Source organism: Tiliqua scincoides, chromosome 13 (assembly GCF_035046505.1).
Source record: "Tiliqua scincoides isolate rTilSci1 chromosome 13, rTilSci1.hap2, whole genome shotgun sequence".
NCBI lineage: Eukaryota > Metazoa > Chordata > Lepidosauria > Squamata > Scincidae > Tiliqua > Tiliqua scincoides.
In genome coordinates, this window is record NC_089833.1 from 14,034,453 (window position 1) to 14,049,545 (window position 15,093).

General features: G+C 47.2%; 1 protein-coding gene across 1 annotated transcript in view; it reads right to left on the bottom strand.

Moving 5' to 3' along the window:
- The window catches only part of SNX8 (sorting nexin 8), a 32,317-nt gene extending 23,128 nt beyond the window's left edge, over nt 1-9,189 (bottom strand). The window contains exon 1 of the mRNA XM_066640638.1: nt 9,116-9,189. Coding sequence (XP_066496735.1) covers nt 9,116-9,167 — 52 coding nt within the window. The 5' untranslated portion in view covers nt 9,168-9,189. The remainder of the gene's footprint in view (nt 1-9,115) is intronic.
- Between the last annotated feature and the right edge of the window lie 5,904 nt (nt 9,190-15,093).

Below are 15,093 nucleotides of genomic sequence, written 5' to 3' on the forward strand. Positions count from 1 at the left end.
AGGGCATGTGGCTACCTCCTTGGAAAGAGCAGCTTATTTCCCTTTCAGCAAACAACAGGAAAAAAAACAGAAGTAACCGTACAGCCTTTCTTGCACCCCGCCAAACCCCTTCTCTCTCCATGTTTAGCAACCCTTGCCCAGGGTTCACATCAGATTGTGATGCCCCCTTCAGAGAGGCTTCTTGGCTCCAACCCAGGCAGGCCATCAAACCAGCCATGGCAGAGGCTTTACCACCTGTGGACCAGCTTCTTCACCCACCCCCCCACCCCATGATAAGACAGTTTTGGCCCCCTGATGGTACAGCTCTACGCTCCCCACTCGTTCTATCACCCTATAGCTAGAGGTGGGAGAAAACAGTTAAATTTTTCACAGATTTCAGTGTTTCCCAAAGTTAAGAAGCGCAGAAAGCGGTGTGATGTGCTTCTATTCAAAATTTCCATTGCAAGTATAAATCATAGTAGCTTTAAAAGTGTACTAGGTGCTATAGTGTCAGCAGATGCAGCCACAGTCATTACCCCCACACACGCCCCATTAAATAGTAAATAAAAACAAAACCGTTGTATTTTTTTGAAGTCTCCTGGAAGCTGGAAGTGACACCATAAGAGGCTATGACCATAGAGGAAATCTTAGAGGTCAGTGTGCCATGAGACAAAAAGCGTTGACAATTGTTTTTTTTATAGCACGATGAAAAACACTGGTAAGAAAACACAACATCCAGCTCACCGATTACTCCCCATTGAAACACACTTTTTCCCACTGAAGGCATCACAAAACAATCCTCATGGTGATATTTTTTTAAAATGCATCTCTCCTTCAAGGTCTCAAGGTGGCCAATGGTGCAAAAATTAACCACAAACGAGCAGCAATAAAACAACACGGCAAGGACAAGGACAAGATTACGTCAAACTGGCCATCGGCCCTTACCGAAAGCTTCCCCAAGCAGCCTGCTCTCCACCAAACGGCGACACATCAACAGCTATGGGGCCAGATGAGTTTTCCTGGGATGCAAAATAATGGCGGGGTCTTCAGCTGAAGCCCCGATCACTCATGGCTGTCCTCAGCCACCAAGACTCAATTGACACAGCGACACACTGTCGGACTTCTGTTGTTGCCAGGCTTGTGGAAACATACATGGCCAAAAGAGAGTTAATTCCCAACGTATATAAGTAGAGCTGTGCTAGATCAGGCCAAAGACCCATCTCGCCCAGCTTCCTGTGTCTTACAGTGGCCCACCACTGAAAGGGCATACAGAGATCCACTTTGCTGGATCCTGTCAGCTTTACAGGCAAACTGAAGGAGTTCTAGTTTAAATTTTAAAAATGAGACTACTTGAGAGGCATCAGCAGCTAGGATCCTGAACCATTTGGCATCAACCCCGACACACTGAGAATTGATGTGACCATCAAAGTCTGTCTAGGGGAGTGGTCCAGACTAGACAATTTGGCAGACCAATCAACATTCGCTCCAACGAAAGTGATCAAGAGACTCAACTTGGAAGGGGAGTTCAGCAGTTATCAGAGAGGGGCCACAGAGCACAGAGTCAGGGAGAGAAAAGACGGGTCCTCAGGGATAGTCCATCAAGGAAAAAAGACAGTCAAAGGTTCATCATTGCTATCTTAAGTTGTGATCTGGAAAAGAAAAGGCTGCTCTAGGAGCCCAGATCTCCCTTTCCCAAAATCCAGATGTTTCCCTTACATTCCAGAGCCAGAAATCTGGACACAATAATAAAGGAATCATTCATCGGCACTTCCTTTCCTTCTCCCTTGTCTTACTCTAAAGAGAAAAAAAAAAAAGACTCCGGAGCCAGCCTGTAGATAAAATACAAACTATGAACTAAGGCTGGGACTGCATGGAGATCAGTCTCACAAAAATCACTCTTAGGGCCCAATCCTATCCAATTTTCCAGTGCTGATGCAGCTGTGCCAACAGGGTATGCACTGCATCTTGTAGTGGTAGAGGGCAATCACAGAGGCCTCCTCAAGGTAAAAGAATGCTCTCAGTGTTCTATCAGGCAGATATTAGCCAGCCTTCCAAAACCCTACATGCCCAGTAAAAGCTCCCTAAGTGACTCACGACCGGAAGTAAACAACATCACAAGGAGATAACACAACCGCTCTTCACGGAGTTCTGGGGTGGAAGGGGGTTGGGGGGTTGTGGGTTTGAGAGAGGAAATCCCCAAGGACATCAGCATTGCTCGAGTTCATCAGAATTTGGCGTAGAGAAGGTCATGCAGAGATTCGGAGTTTTAAAAAACTGCTCTCACTTCTGCAACTCTTTGCTTCTTCCCCAGCCAGGAAGATCACACACACACAGAGAGAGAGAGAGAGAGAGAGAGAGAGAGAGAGAGAGAGACCTCTCCAATACGAATCAGCTGGGTTATTCAAAATATTCTTTCTCCAATTCAACCCATTTTTCATAGACCGGTGGGACTCCAGGCTAGGGCCAGCGTTGCTCCAATCTCATCCTGGCCATGGATTCATTGGGTGGTCCTAGGCCACCAAAGTTGGCTTCAGCTTCTCATCAGTAAAACGAGTAGTGTAATTAATCTGTGGACCTCCTTGCCACAGGAAGTGGTGTCTGGCCTAGATGCCTTGAAAAGGGGATTGGACAGATCAAGGGAGGAATATTCCATCACAGGTTACAAGCCATGAGAAGTAGGCTATCTCTGAAGGCCAGGTGCAAGGGAGTGGTCACAGCATGCAGGTATCATGTCCTGTGTTGTCTGCATCCCTGCATCCCCTTAGTGACGCCGCTGGCTGCACTATCTCAATGGACCCAATCCCCTCCACCTCAGCCAGAATTAGAAACTGACTTTCTCACACTTGGAAAACCCTGGATTGATGCATCCATTCAACAGGCATAAGAGAAAGCTCCTAAAATGAATTAGTCATCATACAGACCACACACACACACAGCGAGTCCCACCTGCTTCTCCCTGAAATAATTTAAAACCACATTTTGTGCAAAGGTAACTTCCGTGCAAGCTTGTGTGCTTTTTTCATATCAGTTAAAGCTTGGCTGCTAAAATGATCACACACATCTAGATTTAATCAGCATGAATACCTGTAGGGATGCTATTTGTCAGGGACGCTTCCCATCTTTTTAACAAGTACCGACAACCTAGGAGCTCTTGAGCTTTAGCCTGTAGAAAACAGGCTTGAAAACAGCCACTCTGTTATTCTCCTATGTGAGTACCACTTGCCCCCAGGCGATTAGATAGGGAAACTTCCAGGTTGTAACTGTGCCACCAATGACTAACAGGTCTTTGCAGGCAAGCAGGGGTTTGGGACCAAGGTCTGTGATATCTTTATTTGAAACAGTGCAAAGGCAAAGCAACATGAGCCTCCATTTGTTTGAAAAAGGCTCCGTCCTGCAGTTTAATGAGCTTCCTGGGCGACTTGCAATAAAACAAAGGTTGAAAGCAATCTCCGAAAACACAGAGACAGCCCTAGAACGACAGGAAAGCAGATAAATAAAACTGCACGTGAAAAAGAGCACAAACGAAAACCAAAGACATAGAAATGTCTTCCTTTGGTGCCTGAAAAGTGATAGAATTTGGTGTCCAAAACTACTAAGCAGTGCAGTAGGCCAGCCGGGTCCTTGTCAGTGAACGCTCACGTTTTGCCCCTCTGACCCCATTTCTTACTCGACAGCACAAGGATTAAAGCGCAAGAGTGTGCATTAGCCTCAGTGACAAACGTCACCACAAGCTGATCCTGATAACTGGTGTACCCGACCGTTATCAGGAAGAGGCATGAATGTTGGCAAGCCAGGGCAGGAGGTTATCTTTCCGTGCTGAATATTGGAATATTTACAGCCTAGCTGTTGGGTAGAAGGACTTCCACATTAACTCAAAATATGTATTTTGAAACTAGGTGAACCCAAAAGCCTTCATCCTCGTTTTGGACAACTTTCTGGGAGAAGAGGCACCCACACACCTCCCCTGGACACTGTCTCTACGATATGCAGCCCAAATGTTGCACTATACTGGTGACATAATTGCTGCCCTATTGAAATGATTGCTGTTTGAAACCAACATGCTTTCAGGCTGAAATTGACCCAGTGGGGGTACACCAAATTGGTCCTTGCTTTATTTTTTTAAACTATTTTTAACTACGAACTATGAACATAATTTAGGCCACAAGCCTAACCAGTTCTACTTAGAAGTAAGTCCTATTGTGTTCAATGGGACTTACTCCCAGGAAAGTGAGGTTAGGATTGCAGCCGTTCAGCCCAATCCTATGCATGTCTACTCGGAAGTAAGTCCCATTAGAGTCGATGGGGCTTACTCCCAGGAAAGTGTGGATAGGATTGGGCTGTTAGTTATTGACTAAACACTATCTCCAGAGATGGAGAAAACCATTTTCTTTGGGGAGGGGCAGTGGATTTCAATGTTTCCCAAAAATTAGAAGTGCAGAAAGCGGCACTATTTGCTTTTATTTAAAATTTACATTATAATTATAATCATAGCTTTAAAAGTGTAATGATGTAGGTGGTTATAGTGTCAGCAGATACATCCTTACAGCCCAATTCCAGCCACACTTTCCTGGGAATAAGACCCATTGACTCTAATGGGGACTTACTTCTGAGTAGACATGCCTAGGATTGGGCTCACAGTCATTGTCCATGCACTTCCCATTAAATAATAAATAAAAACCAAATAAAACAGTTTTATCTTTTTGCAGATTTTGGTTATATGTATGTATGTATGTATGTATGTATGTATGCATATATGTGCGTGTGTGTGTGCGTGTGTGTATACACACACACGCACACACACACCTTTTTTATTTACAAAAATTAAAAGTGCAGAAAGCGGTGTTTTTATTTTGTTATCACCATTTTCTCCCACCTCTGCCCATATCTATATGACTGGGGTTGTCTCCAAACATAATTGAACATGGTCAGGATCATAAACTCTGCTTCTACACCAGCCATTTTCAACTACTGTGCTGGGGCACACTGGTGTGACGTGAATGATCTGCAGGTGTGCCACGGGGGTTTGGAGGAGGGTCCTTTATTAGCAGGGCCATTGGGGGATGTGCGCCCCCCACCAATTGCTATTGGTGTGCCTTGCCAATTGTCAAAAAAACTGATGGTGTGCCTTGACAATTTTAGTACCTTGTCAGTGTGTCATGAGACAAAAAGGGTGAAAATCACTGTTCTACACTGCAAAAGAATCTCCCTTCAAAATCACTCCTTCCTTGAGCTGCAACCTATTTTCCTCCTGATCCCAAAGCAAGGCCTTTCCACCCCACCCACCCCCCCATCCTTGGACAAACCAATTCCAGTGACACCGATCTATCAAGGCCATCAATGGCCGAGTGTACACAAAGCATCAAAGGACCAGCTCTGATGCAGGCCACCATAAAAATGAGTTCACAACATATCTATCTGGTCACGGAGAAAGCATCTACAAAAGCATTGCAGGGGTAGTCTGTGCCAGCAGTTTGCTACATGACTCTGTTTACTGTGCAAAATGAAAGAGACCACCTTAAGAGGAAAACAGAATAGGGATGTCCTTAATTCACCTCGGCAGCAGCAGAGGGCATGCTTCCTCATTAATTCATTAATTCACAGTGCCAAGTCCTGAATGCTACACAGTGCATGTCAAAACTCGTTGGGGTTGAAGACACTTTTCCTATTTGCTAAGCTGCCTTATGGTGCATTTGGTCATTGATCTACCAAACTATTGCACGGGCTGGAGCCAGTTTCCTAGGGTGTGGGTGGGTGGGGGGTTCCCTAGCCCTACTACAAATAGTAGTAGTCGGTCAAATCTTTGATCACCAGGCTCCTCTCCCCAAATTTTAGCCATGATGTTTTTTCAAGGGGAAAATAAGAAAACATGGAAAAGGTGCAGCCAAGAGACCTCAGCCCCATATTGACAGCAAGGCTGGAGCAGTGGTTTGGGAGTTGGACTTAGACCAGGAAGATCTAGGTTCAAATCCCTGCCCAGCCATGAAGCTTCCTTGGGCCTATCTCTCAGCCTCACCTATCCCTCACAGGGTTGTTGTGAGGATAAAAGAAGAGGAACTGTGTGCACCATCCTGAGATCCTCGGAGGAAGGGAGGTATTAAAAAATAAAGTGAAAAAATAAAGGAATAAAATCCCTCATGGTGAGACTATGCAATTGACCTGACACTCTTTACTTCAGTGTTCAGATCATGGAGGAAAAGTGGGGAGTCCTTAATGAAATTCACATGCATCCTTCCCCTATCTCACTTCCTCCAGAGTTAGCTAAATCTTGTCCTCGTCCCCCAGTTACTAAGGGAGCAGTCATAAAAGGTAAGGAGGCCAGTCCCCATCAAATCTCACGCTGATAACAAAAAGAACTCTGCACATGCCCAGGGACAACATTTGCAGTTTTAACAACATGCATTCCAGACATTGGAAAAGGGGAGCAGGTCTAAACCTATCTTAGGAAGGGTGAAGTTCACATAACCTGGATCCCTATTGCCTCTGGGGGTGAATTAAAATAGCATAATACACCAATTATTAGGCAATATAAACTGTTTGGTCATGAACCAAGGGCCAAAATAGACAGAGGTGCTGCTGGTAGGTGATTCTCTAGGTTGGTGATTTTCAGCCCATGTGAACACCCCTTGAAGGAGGGGTTTCTGCATTTGGGAGCATCCCTATACCCAGCTTGGTCACAGGAAACCCAAGTGGCCTCCAGCACGATGTACTTGCCAGCAGCCTAGGCTGTGAAGCCATCTCGAGAGCATGGCCATCAGCCCAGTAACTTCCATACTAGATTACTGCAGCATGATGCTCCTAGGGCTGCACTTGAAGGCTGTTCGGAAACTGGCCAGTTTCAAAGGAACACTAGTGAACTGCAGGAGGCGCAATGGATTCAGTCATGCTCTATTGATTAAACAATGGCACAGCAGTCAAAACTCCTAAGTATCCTACAGCAGTGTTCTTCAACCTTGGGGATCGAGACCCCAGTGGGGTCATGAAGCCTCAATTGTGGGGTCTTGGCAACTTACAGGAACAAAAAAGGTTGAAGACCACTGGACTACTAGAGCCCCACCAGGTAAAGGGGGAGGCATCTGGTTTACCCATTCAGGTACCAAAAGATTGTGTCGAAGTCCTGCTCAGGTTCTTAGTAATGGTGCTAAAATAGCTTTTACCTAGTGCCAGGCTTCAGCGTAACTTTTTTCCTGCTCTAAGTATAATATTTGGTTACAGTGGGGTGTAGTGGGTGTGGGGAGTGGTGGGTGATGGGGGCGATGGATAGGGTCCCAGGAGGGGGGACGGGACCAACAGTGGGCCCCCCATCTCATACTTGATCGATTGGGATTGTTGCACAGAAAAGATTGAAGACCACTGTGTCCTATAGGAAGGGGTGACACAAGGGATGATGGCTGACATTATCAGATGCAGCTTTGAAACACAGGCAACAGGGCTGTCCCAATGCCTCAAGGCCAGTGGTTCCCAAACTGTGGATCGGGACCCACTGGTGGGTCGTGACCTGATTTTTGATGGATTGCCAAAGGGTGCTGGAAAGATCAGATAAGTAACTGCCTCAAGCCCTGAAGCTATTCAAAAATTATACGCTGGAGCCGTTAATTACCACCGCAAAGAGCTCAGCTCCTGCAGTTTGCAAGCATAGAGAGATAAATGTTTGAGGGTCTTTTCCTGGTTATTATTACTTATAAATAAAAGATTTCTTTCTAGATTTCCTTTTTTAAAAAGCCTGGTCAACCTCGGTGGGTCCCGAGAGAGTGTCCTTTTCAAAAGTGAGTCCTGGAGCTACAAAGTTTGGGAACCACTATTCTAGTGGAGGTTTTGATATGTCATGAAAAACAACATTAAAATCCTGGAAAGGGGAGGGAGGAGAGAGGGAGGGAGAGATGGGGATGAGCAAAGCAATTCTTTTCAGCCCCCCCCCCCCCACCATAAGAACAGCCCCACTGGATCAGGCCATAGGCCCATCTAGTCCAGCTTCCTGTATCTCACAGCGGCCCTCCAAATGCCCCAGGGAGCACACCAGATAACAAGAGACCTCATCCTGGTGCCCTCCCTTGCATCTGGCATTCTGACATAGCCCATTTCTAAAATCAGGCGGTTGTATATACACATCATGGCTTGTAACCCGTAATGGATTTTTCCTCCAGAAACTTGTCCAATCCCCTTTTAAAGGCGTCCAGGCCAGTCGCCATCATGTGGCAAAGAGTTCCACAGACCAACCACACGCTGAGTAAAGAAATATTTTCTTTTGTCTGTTCTAACTCTCCCAACACTCAATTTTAGGGGATGTCCCCTGGTTCTGGTGTTATGTGAGAGTGTAAAGAGCATCTCCCTATCCACTCTGTCCATCCCCTGCATAATTTTGTATGTCTCAATCATGTCCCCCCTCAGGCGTCTCTTTTCTAGGCTGAAGAGGCCCAAACGCCGTAGCCTTTCCTCATAAGGAAGGTGCCCCAGCCCCGTAATCATCTTAGTCGCTCTCTTTTGCACCTTTTCCATTTCCACTATGTCTTTCTTGAGATGCGGCAACCAGAACTGGACACAATACTCCAGGTGTGGCCTTACCATCGATTTGTACAACGGCATTACAATACTAGCCGTTTTGTTCTCAATACCCTTCCTAATGATCCCAAGCATAGAATTGGCCTTCTTCACTGCCGCCGCACATTGGGTCGACACTTTCATCGACCTGTCCACCACCACCCCAAGATCAATCTCCTGATCTGTCACAGACAGCTCAGAACCCATCAGCCTATATCTAAAGTTTTGATTCTTTGCCCCAATGTGCATGACCTTACACTTACGGACACACCTGCCGTTTTGCTGCCCATTCTGCCAGTCTGGAGAGATCCTTCTGGAGCTCCTCACAGTCCCTAGGAGTCATTAAACCAGGGCTACAAGCCCAGCTACCACACTTTCCTGGGGGGGTGCGTCCGATGGGGTGCAATGGGCCTTACTCCCGAGTAGACCTGCCCAGGCTTGTGCAATGGTTCAGCAGCTGAGATCCAGAAGTGGCCACAAAGTAGCAAGCCCCCAGACACGTGTCTGTCCCACAGCTGGGCTCCCCCCGAAGCCCGAGGGGTGGGGGCTGGAGAGGGACCACCACCACCATCCTCCTCCTCAGCCCCTCGCCCGGCCCTACCTGTGCCCCCACCGGCTGCCCCTGTCCCCGCAGCAGGCAGCTCCCCGTCCATGGCTCGCCTCTCTCCAGCAGGCAGCAGTCATGTGAGGCTGGGACCCCCCCAGCCAGCCAAGCAGCCAGCCGGCCGCCCTCCCCTTCCTCCTGCCCGCCTCCCTTCCGCGGACTGCTAGGGGCGGGATCGGGGCTGGCTGGCCGCCTCCGAGGCTCCCTGGCCCGAGGGGAGGAAGGCGCTGCTGCCTGAGCTCCGGGGCGTCTCCATCCATCCATCGCTCCAAGGGGCTCCAGCGCCGGGCGCACAAGGCGAGGACCGCTGAGCCGCACAACGACCCCGCAAGGTCGGCCAGGCTGGAAAGGAGAGCGCGTCCGATCAGCGGCCCGCTCCTGGAAGGGCATTTCTGGGAAGGCGGCTGAGCTCCTGGCCCCCCTGCGCTTCCCAACACTTTTCTGTTGAGTTTTCAAATTTAAAGACCACCTGTGGTCTCACACAGAGAGGGACCAATCCTATGCATGCCTACTCTGAAGTAAGTCCCACTATAGTCAGTGGGACTTACTCCCAGGAAATTGTGGATAGGATTGTAGCTTAAACCAGTGGTTCACAAGCTTTTTAGCACCTGGACCCACTTTTTAAAATGACAGTTTTTCGGGACCCACCTAGGTTTACGAGACTTTTTTTTAAAAAGGAGAGCTAAAAAAAAATGGATATTTATTTATTTATTATTAGTATTATTAGTATTATTATCAGTATTTATATACCGCTTTTCAACTGAAAGTTCACAGAGCGGTTTAATGTGTTTAAAGCAGTTATTTACAAGTAATAATAACTAAGAAGAAGACCCTCAAACATTTATCTCCCTATATTTTGCACATACTTGCAAACTGCAGGAGCTGAGCTCTTTGCAGGGCAGTTAGCATACCATAGTTACCATAGTTGGCAACCTTCAGTCTCGAAAGACTATGGTATCGCGCTCTGAAAGGTGGTTCTGGATCAGCGTCTAGTGTGGCTGAAAAGGCCGATTCGGGAGTGACAGTCCCTTCCACACTGGGAGCAAGTGCAGTCTGTCCCTGGCCTGTCTCCCTGGCTATGGGCCTTCCTTCTTTGCCTCTTAGCCTCAGACTGTTGGCCAAGTGTCTCTTCAAACTGGGAAAGGCCACGTTGCACAGCCTGCCTCCAAGCGGGCCGCTCAGAGGCCAGGGTTTCCCACTTGTTGAGGTCCACTCCTAAGGCCTTCAGATCCCTCTTGCAGATGTCCTTGTATCGCAGCTGTGGTCTACCTGTAGGGCGCTTTCCTTGCACGAGTTCTCCATAGAGGAGATCCTTTGGAATCCGGCCATCATCCATTCTCACGACATGACCGAGCCAACGCAGGCGTCTCTGTTTCAGTAGTGCATACATGCTAGGGATTCCAGCACGTTCCAGGACTGTGTTGTTTGGAACTTTGTCCTGCCAGGTGATGCCGAGAATACGTCGGAGGCAGCGCATGTGGAAAGCATTCAGTTTCCTCTCCTGTTGTGAGTGAAGAGTCCATGACTCGCTGCAGTACAGAAGTGTACTCAGGACGCAAGCTCTGTAGACCTGGATCTTGGTATGTTCCGTCAGCTTCTTGTTGGACCAGACTCTCTTTGTGAGTCTGGAAAACGTGGTAGCTGCTTTACCGATGCGTTTGTTTAGCTCGGTATCGAGAGAAAGAGTGTCGGAGATCGTTGAGCCAAGGTACACAAAGTCATGGACAACCTCCAGTTGTCCAGGGCAGTTAGCAGCTATCTTGCAAACTGCAAGAAGCAGTTCCTAGGTCCTTGGATGACCCCTCCCCCAAGGTTTCAGATGGGAAAGTTCTTTAACCTTCCTGCCACAGACTTAGGCCAAAACATGTCCCTGACACAGCCCTTGCGCCAGGAAGGAAGCTTTGGCCCCCTAGTAAATTTGTTTCATGTTTTCCAGGCTAGCCATTCTCTAGGATCCTCCGGCAGGAGAAGTTGCCAGGGTGGAACATGAAGCTCTGATATCTACGAAGCAAGAAGCCGGAGAAGGAGAGGAACATCAAACATGTCCAGAAGTGGGAGATAGGATCTGTGTAACTGTACAATGATAAGACGATGGTGTAACCCAACTCTGTAAAAACAGTACTATATAACGCTGTTTTTAAGCTGCCGTTGCCCAGACAAATGGCTCAATTCTCCTCAAAGGCCCCAAACAAAATTGTATCATAATGAGATCGGCACCCAGCAGTAAAAGACAGACTGGGTCACTCTGACAGATATCAGAAGGGAATACTTCAAAGCATACTTGATGCAGATTTCGTGTCGCGTGGTTAAAAATCTCATTTCATTGCCAGAATAGCTGGTATCAGCAACAACGAATCGGGGTTGCCAACTTGACGGATGCGATGCCTGGAGATTTTTTTCCCCCTCCAACAGGATGCAGTGCTGGAAGTCCCAGTTAAAACTTGGCTTTGCATGGTCATTTTGAGATTGATGCTGCTTCTTGGAAACCCAGGACAATCCTGGAGGCTTGGCAATGACCCCAAAAATTCAGCCTCAGATGACCCTCACATTCGCAGGTCTGTTTAATGAATTATTTCAAGAGGTTTCCTTTCCTTAAAGGATCAAATTATTATTATTATTTCTGAAATGGCAACAGTTAACTACCCACAAAAGTTGTACAGCCACATGAAAAAGTTTATTAGTGAATGATTAATTAACAGCCCAAACTGCTACTATGCATGTTTTTTTGTTTCACTTGCAGGACATTTCTTATATAGGAGAGTGTTCAAACTGTGATCCTTCCACTTGCAGTCTGAAGTGGTACAGTCCCTTTCACCTTCCTCAGTCAGGACTCTATCACTTTCATCCAGCATGAATTAACCCGGCCATTTGTCAGTGTTCATCCTGTGAATTGCCTCCACCGTGCTGCGAGTCTACACACATTCACGAGAAATGGGAAGTGGGACTACAGACACCCACAGCATGGTGGGAGGAAGGTACATGGCGAGTTCCCATAGAGATTCCACTCTTGGAAGTCTCACGGCAGAAACCCTAATGTGTCTTACAACCCGAAGGTATCGGAACAGCCTAAGAACCGCACAAAACGTGCTGAGGCCAGATATAGGCACCAATTTAAGTTGCAGTGTTTTCTGGCAAGTGGCTCCTGTGCCATCAACAGAGGCCTGATGATGGTGAGACAATCCGAAGCAACCACAGACTGAATACACCAGAAAGCAGAAATATTGACCAGACATAAGGGATCCCTATCAAAATTAAATGATTGATGCCAATTGTGTACAGGCTTACATAAATAACTTGAGCACAGTGCTTGTGATGAAATTTACCAAGGAAGCAGAAGAGACAGTCTCTCTGCCTGAGCGATGTTCCCAAAACAACAGGAGGCATGGTTGCCAACTTTTTATTACCAGCCATGCTCTGGTGCTTTTCAAAACAGGCAGAAATTAAAAACAGAGGGAGTTTTTCCTCTCCGTGCCAGACCATGTGACATTTCCGCATGGCAGGCTGCTGTCAGAAGCAGAGAGGCAGGACCAGCGAAGTTGGCAGCAGTAGCAGCAGGGCTTGGCAATGGCCCCAGTGGTGAAGACAGCATCATGCTTGGATACCCTAGAGGCAGAGGAGGGGCCAGAAGCTTCGACTGTGCAGAAGAACTTGGGTGAAAACAAGAACTTCATCATCAGAGGTGGCGAAGGAAGCCTGCAAAGTGAGTCACGCACTGATGCTGGTCGAAGAGAGAGAAATGATCTCTGGGTGAAGACTTGCCAACTCTGTTGACTCACCTCTATGCATGGGGGCTGTGTTACACTGAGTCAGCCCATTGATTGGTCTATCTCACTATGTGATGTCAACACTGACTGGCAGCTGCTCTCCAGGGATTCAGACAGGATTCTTTCACTGCCTGCAGACAACTGAAGGATTGTCCCCTTCTGTTCAATGGGACTTGAGGATAAGGATCGCTCCATTCAGTTCAATTGGACATACTTCCATGTAAACGAGGATAAAGATTTCCCCTTTAGTTCAATGGGACTTGAGGATAAAGTGAGGATAAGGATGTACTTCCATGCAGATAAGGATCACCCCCTTCAGTTCAATGGAATTTGAGGATAAGCATTGCCCAATTCAGTTCAATGGGACTTCCTTCCATGCAAATGAAGATAAGGATCGTCCCCTTCAGTTCAGTGGAATTTGAGGATAAAGATTGCCCCATTAGTTCAAGTGGACTTGAGGATAAAGATTGTCCCATTCCGTTCAACAGGACTGGAGAATAAGGATTGCCCCATTCAGTTCAATGGGATTTTACTTCCATGCAAACGAGAATAAGGAGCTCCCCATTCAGTTCAATGGGACTGGAGGATAAGAATTGCCGCTTTCAGTTCAATGGGATTTTACTTCCATGCAAACAAGAATAAGGAGCACCCCATTCAGTTCAATGGAATTTGAGGATAAGAATTGCCCCATTCAGCTCAATGGGATTTTACTTCCATGCAAATGATAAGGATTATCCCATTCAGTTCAATGGGACTGGAGGATAAAATCGCCCCATTCAGTTCAATGGAACTAGAGGATAAGGATTGCCCCATTCAGTTCAATGGGACTGGAAGATAAGAATCGCCCCATTCAGTTCAATGGGACTTGAGGATAAGGATCGCTCCTTCAGTTCAATGGGACTGGAGGATAAGAATCACCCCATTCAGTTCAATGGGACTGGAGGATAAGGATCGCCCCTTCAGTTCAATGGGACTGGAGGATAAGGATCGCCCCAGTCAGTTCAATGGGACTTGGCATTATATATCTGGACTTTCAGAAGGCGTTCTACACGGTCCCTCACCAAAGGCTACTAAAAAAACTCCACAGTCAGGGAATTAGAGGACAGGTCCTCTCCTGGATTGAGAGCTGGTTGGAGGCCAGGAAGCAGAGAGTGGGTGTCAATGGGCAATTTTCACAATGGAGAGAGGTGAAAAGCGGTGTGCCCCAAGGATCTGTCCTGGGACCGGTGCTTTTCAACCTCTTCATAAATGACCTGGAGACAGGGTTGAGCAGTGAAGTGGCTAAGTTTGCAGACGATACCAAACTTTTCCGAGTGGTGAAGACCAGAAGTGATTGTGAGGAGCTCCAGAAGGATCTCTCCAGACTGGCAGAATGGGCAGCAAAATGGCAGATGCGCTTCAATGTCAGTAAGTGTAAAGTCATGCACATTGGGGCAAAAAATCAAAACTTTAGATATAGGCTGATGGGTTCTGAGCTGTCTGTGACAGATCAGGAGAGAGATCTTGGGGTGGTGGTGGACAGGTCGATGAAAGTGTCAACCCAATGTGTGGCGGCAGTGAAGAAGGCCAATTCTATGCTTGGGATCATTAGGAAAGGTATTGAGAACAAAACAGCTAATATTATAATGCTGTTGTACAAATCGATGGTAAGGCCACACCTGGAGTATAATGTCCAGTTCTGGCCGCCGCATCTCAAAAAAAACATAGTGGAAATGGAAAAGGTGCAAAACAGAACGACTAAGATGATTACGGGGCTGGGGCACCTTCCTTATGAGGAAAGGCTACGGTGTTTGGGCCTCTTCAGCCTAGAAAAGAGACGCTTGAGGGGGGACATGATTGAGACATACAAAATTATGCAGGGGATGGACAGAGTGGATAGGGAGATGCTCTTTACACTCTCGCATAACACCAGAACCAGGGGACATCCGCTAAAATTGAGTGTTGGCAGAGTTAGGACAGAACAAAAGAAAATATTTCTTTACTCAGCATGTGGTTGGTCTGTGGAACTCCTTGCCACAGGATGTGGTGCTGGCGTCTGGTCTGGACGCCTTTAAAAGGGGATTGGACAAGTTTCTGGAGGAAAAATCCATTACGGGGTACAAGCCATGATGTGTATGCGCAACCTCCTGATTTCAGAAATGGGCTATGTCAGAAGGCCAGATGCAAGGGAGGGCACCAGGATGAGGTTTCTTGCTATCTGGTGTGCTCCCT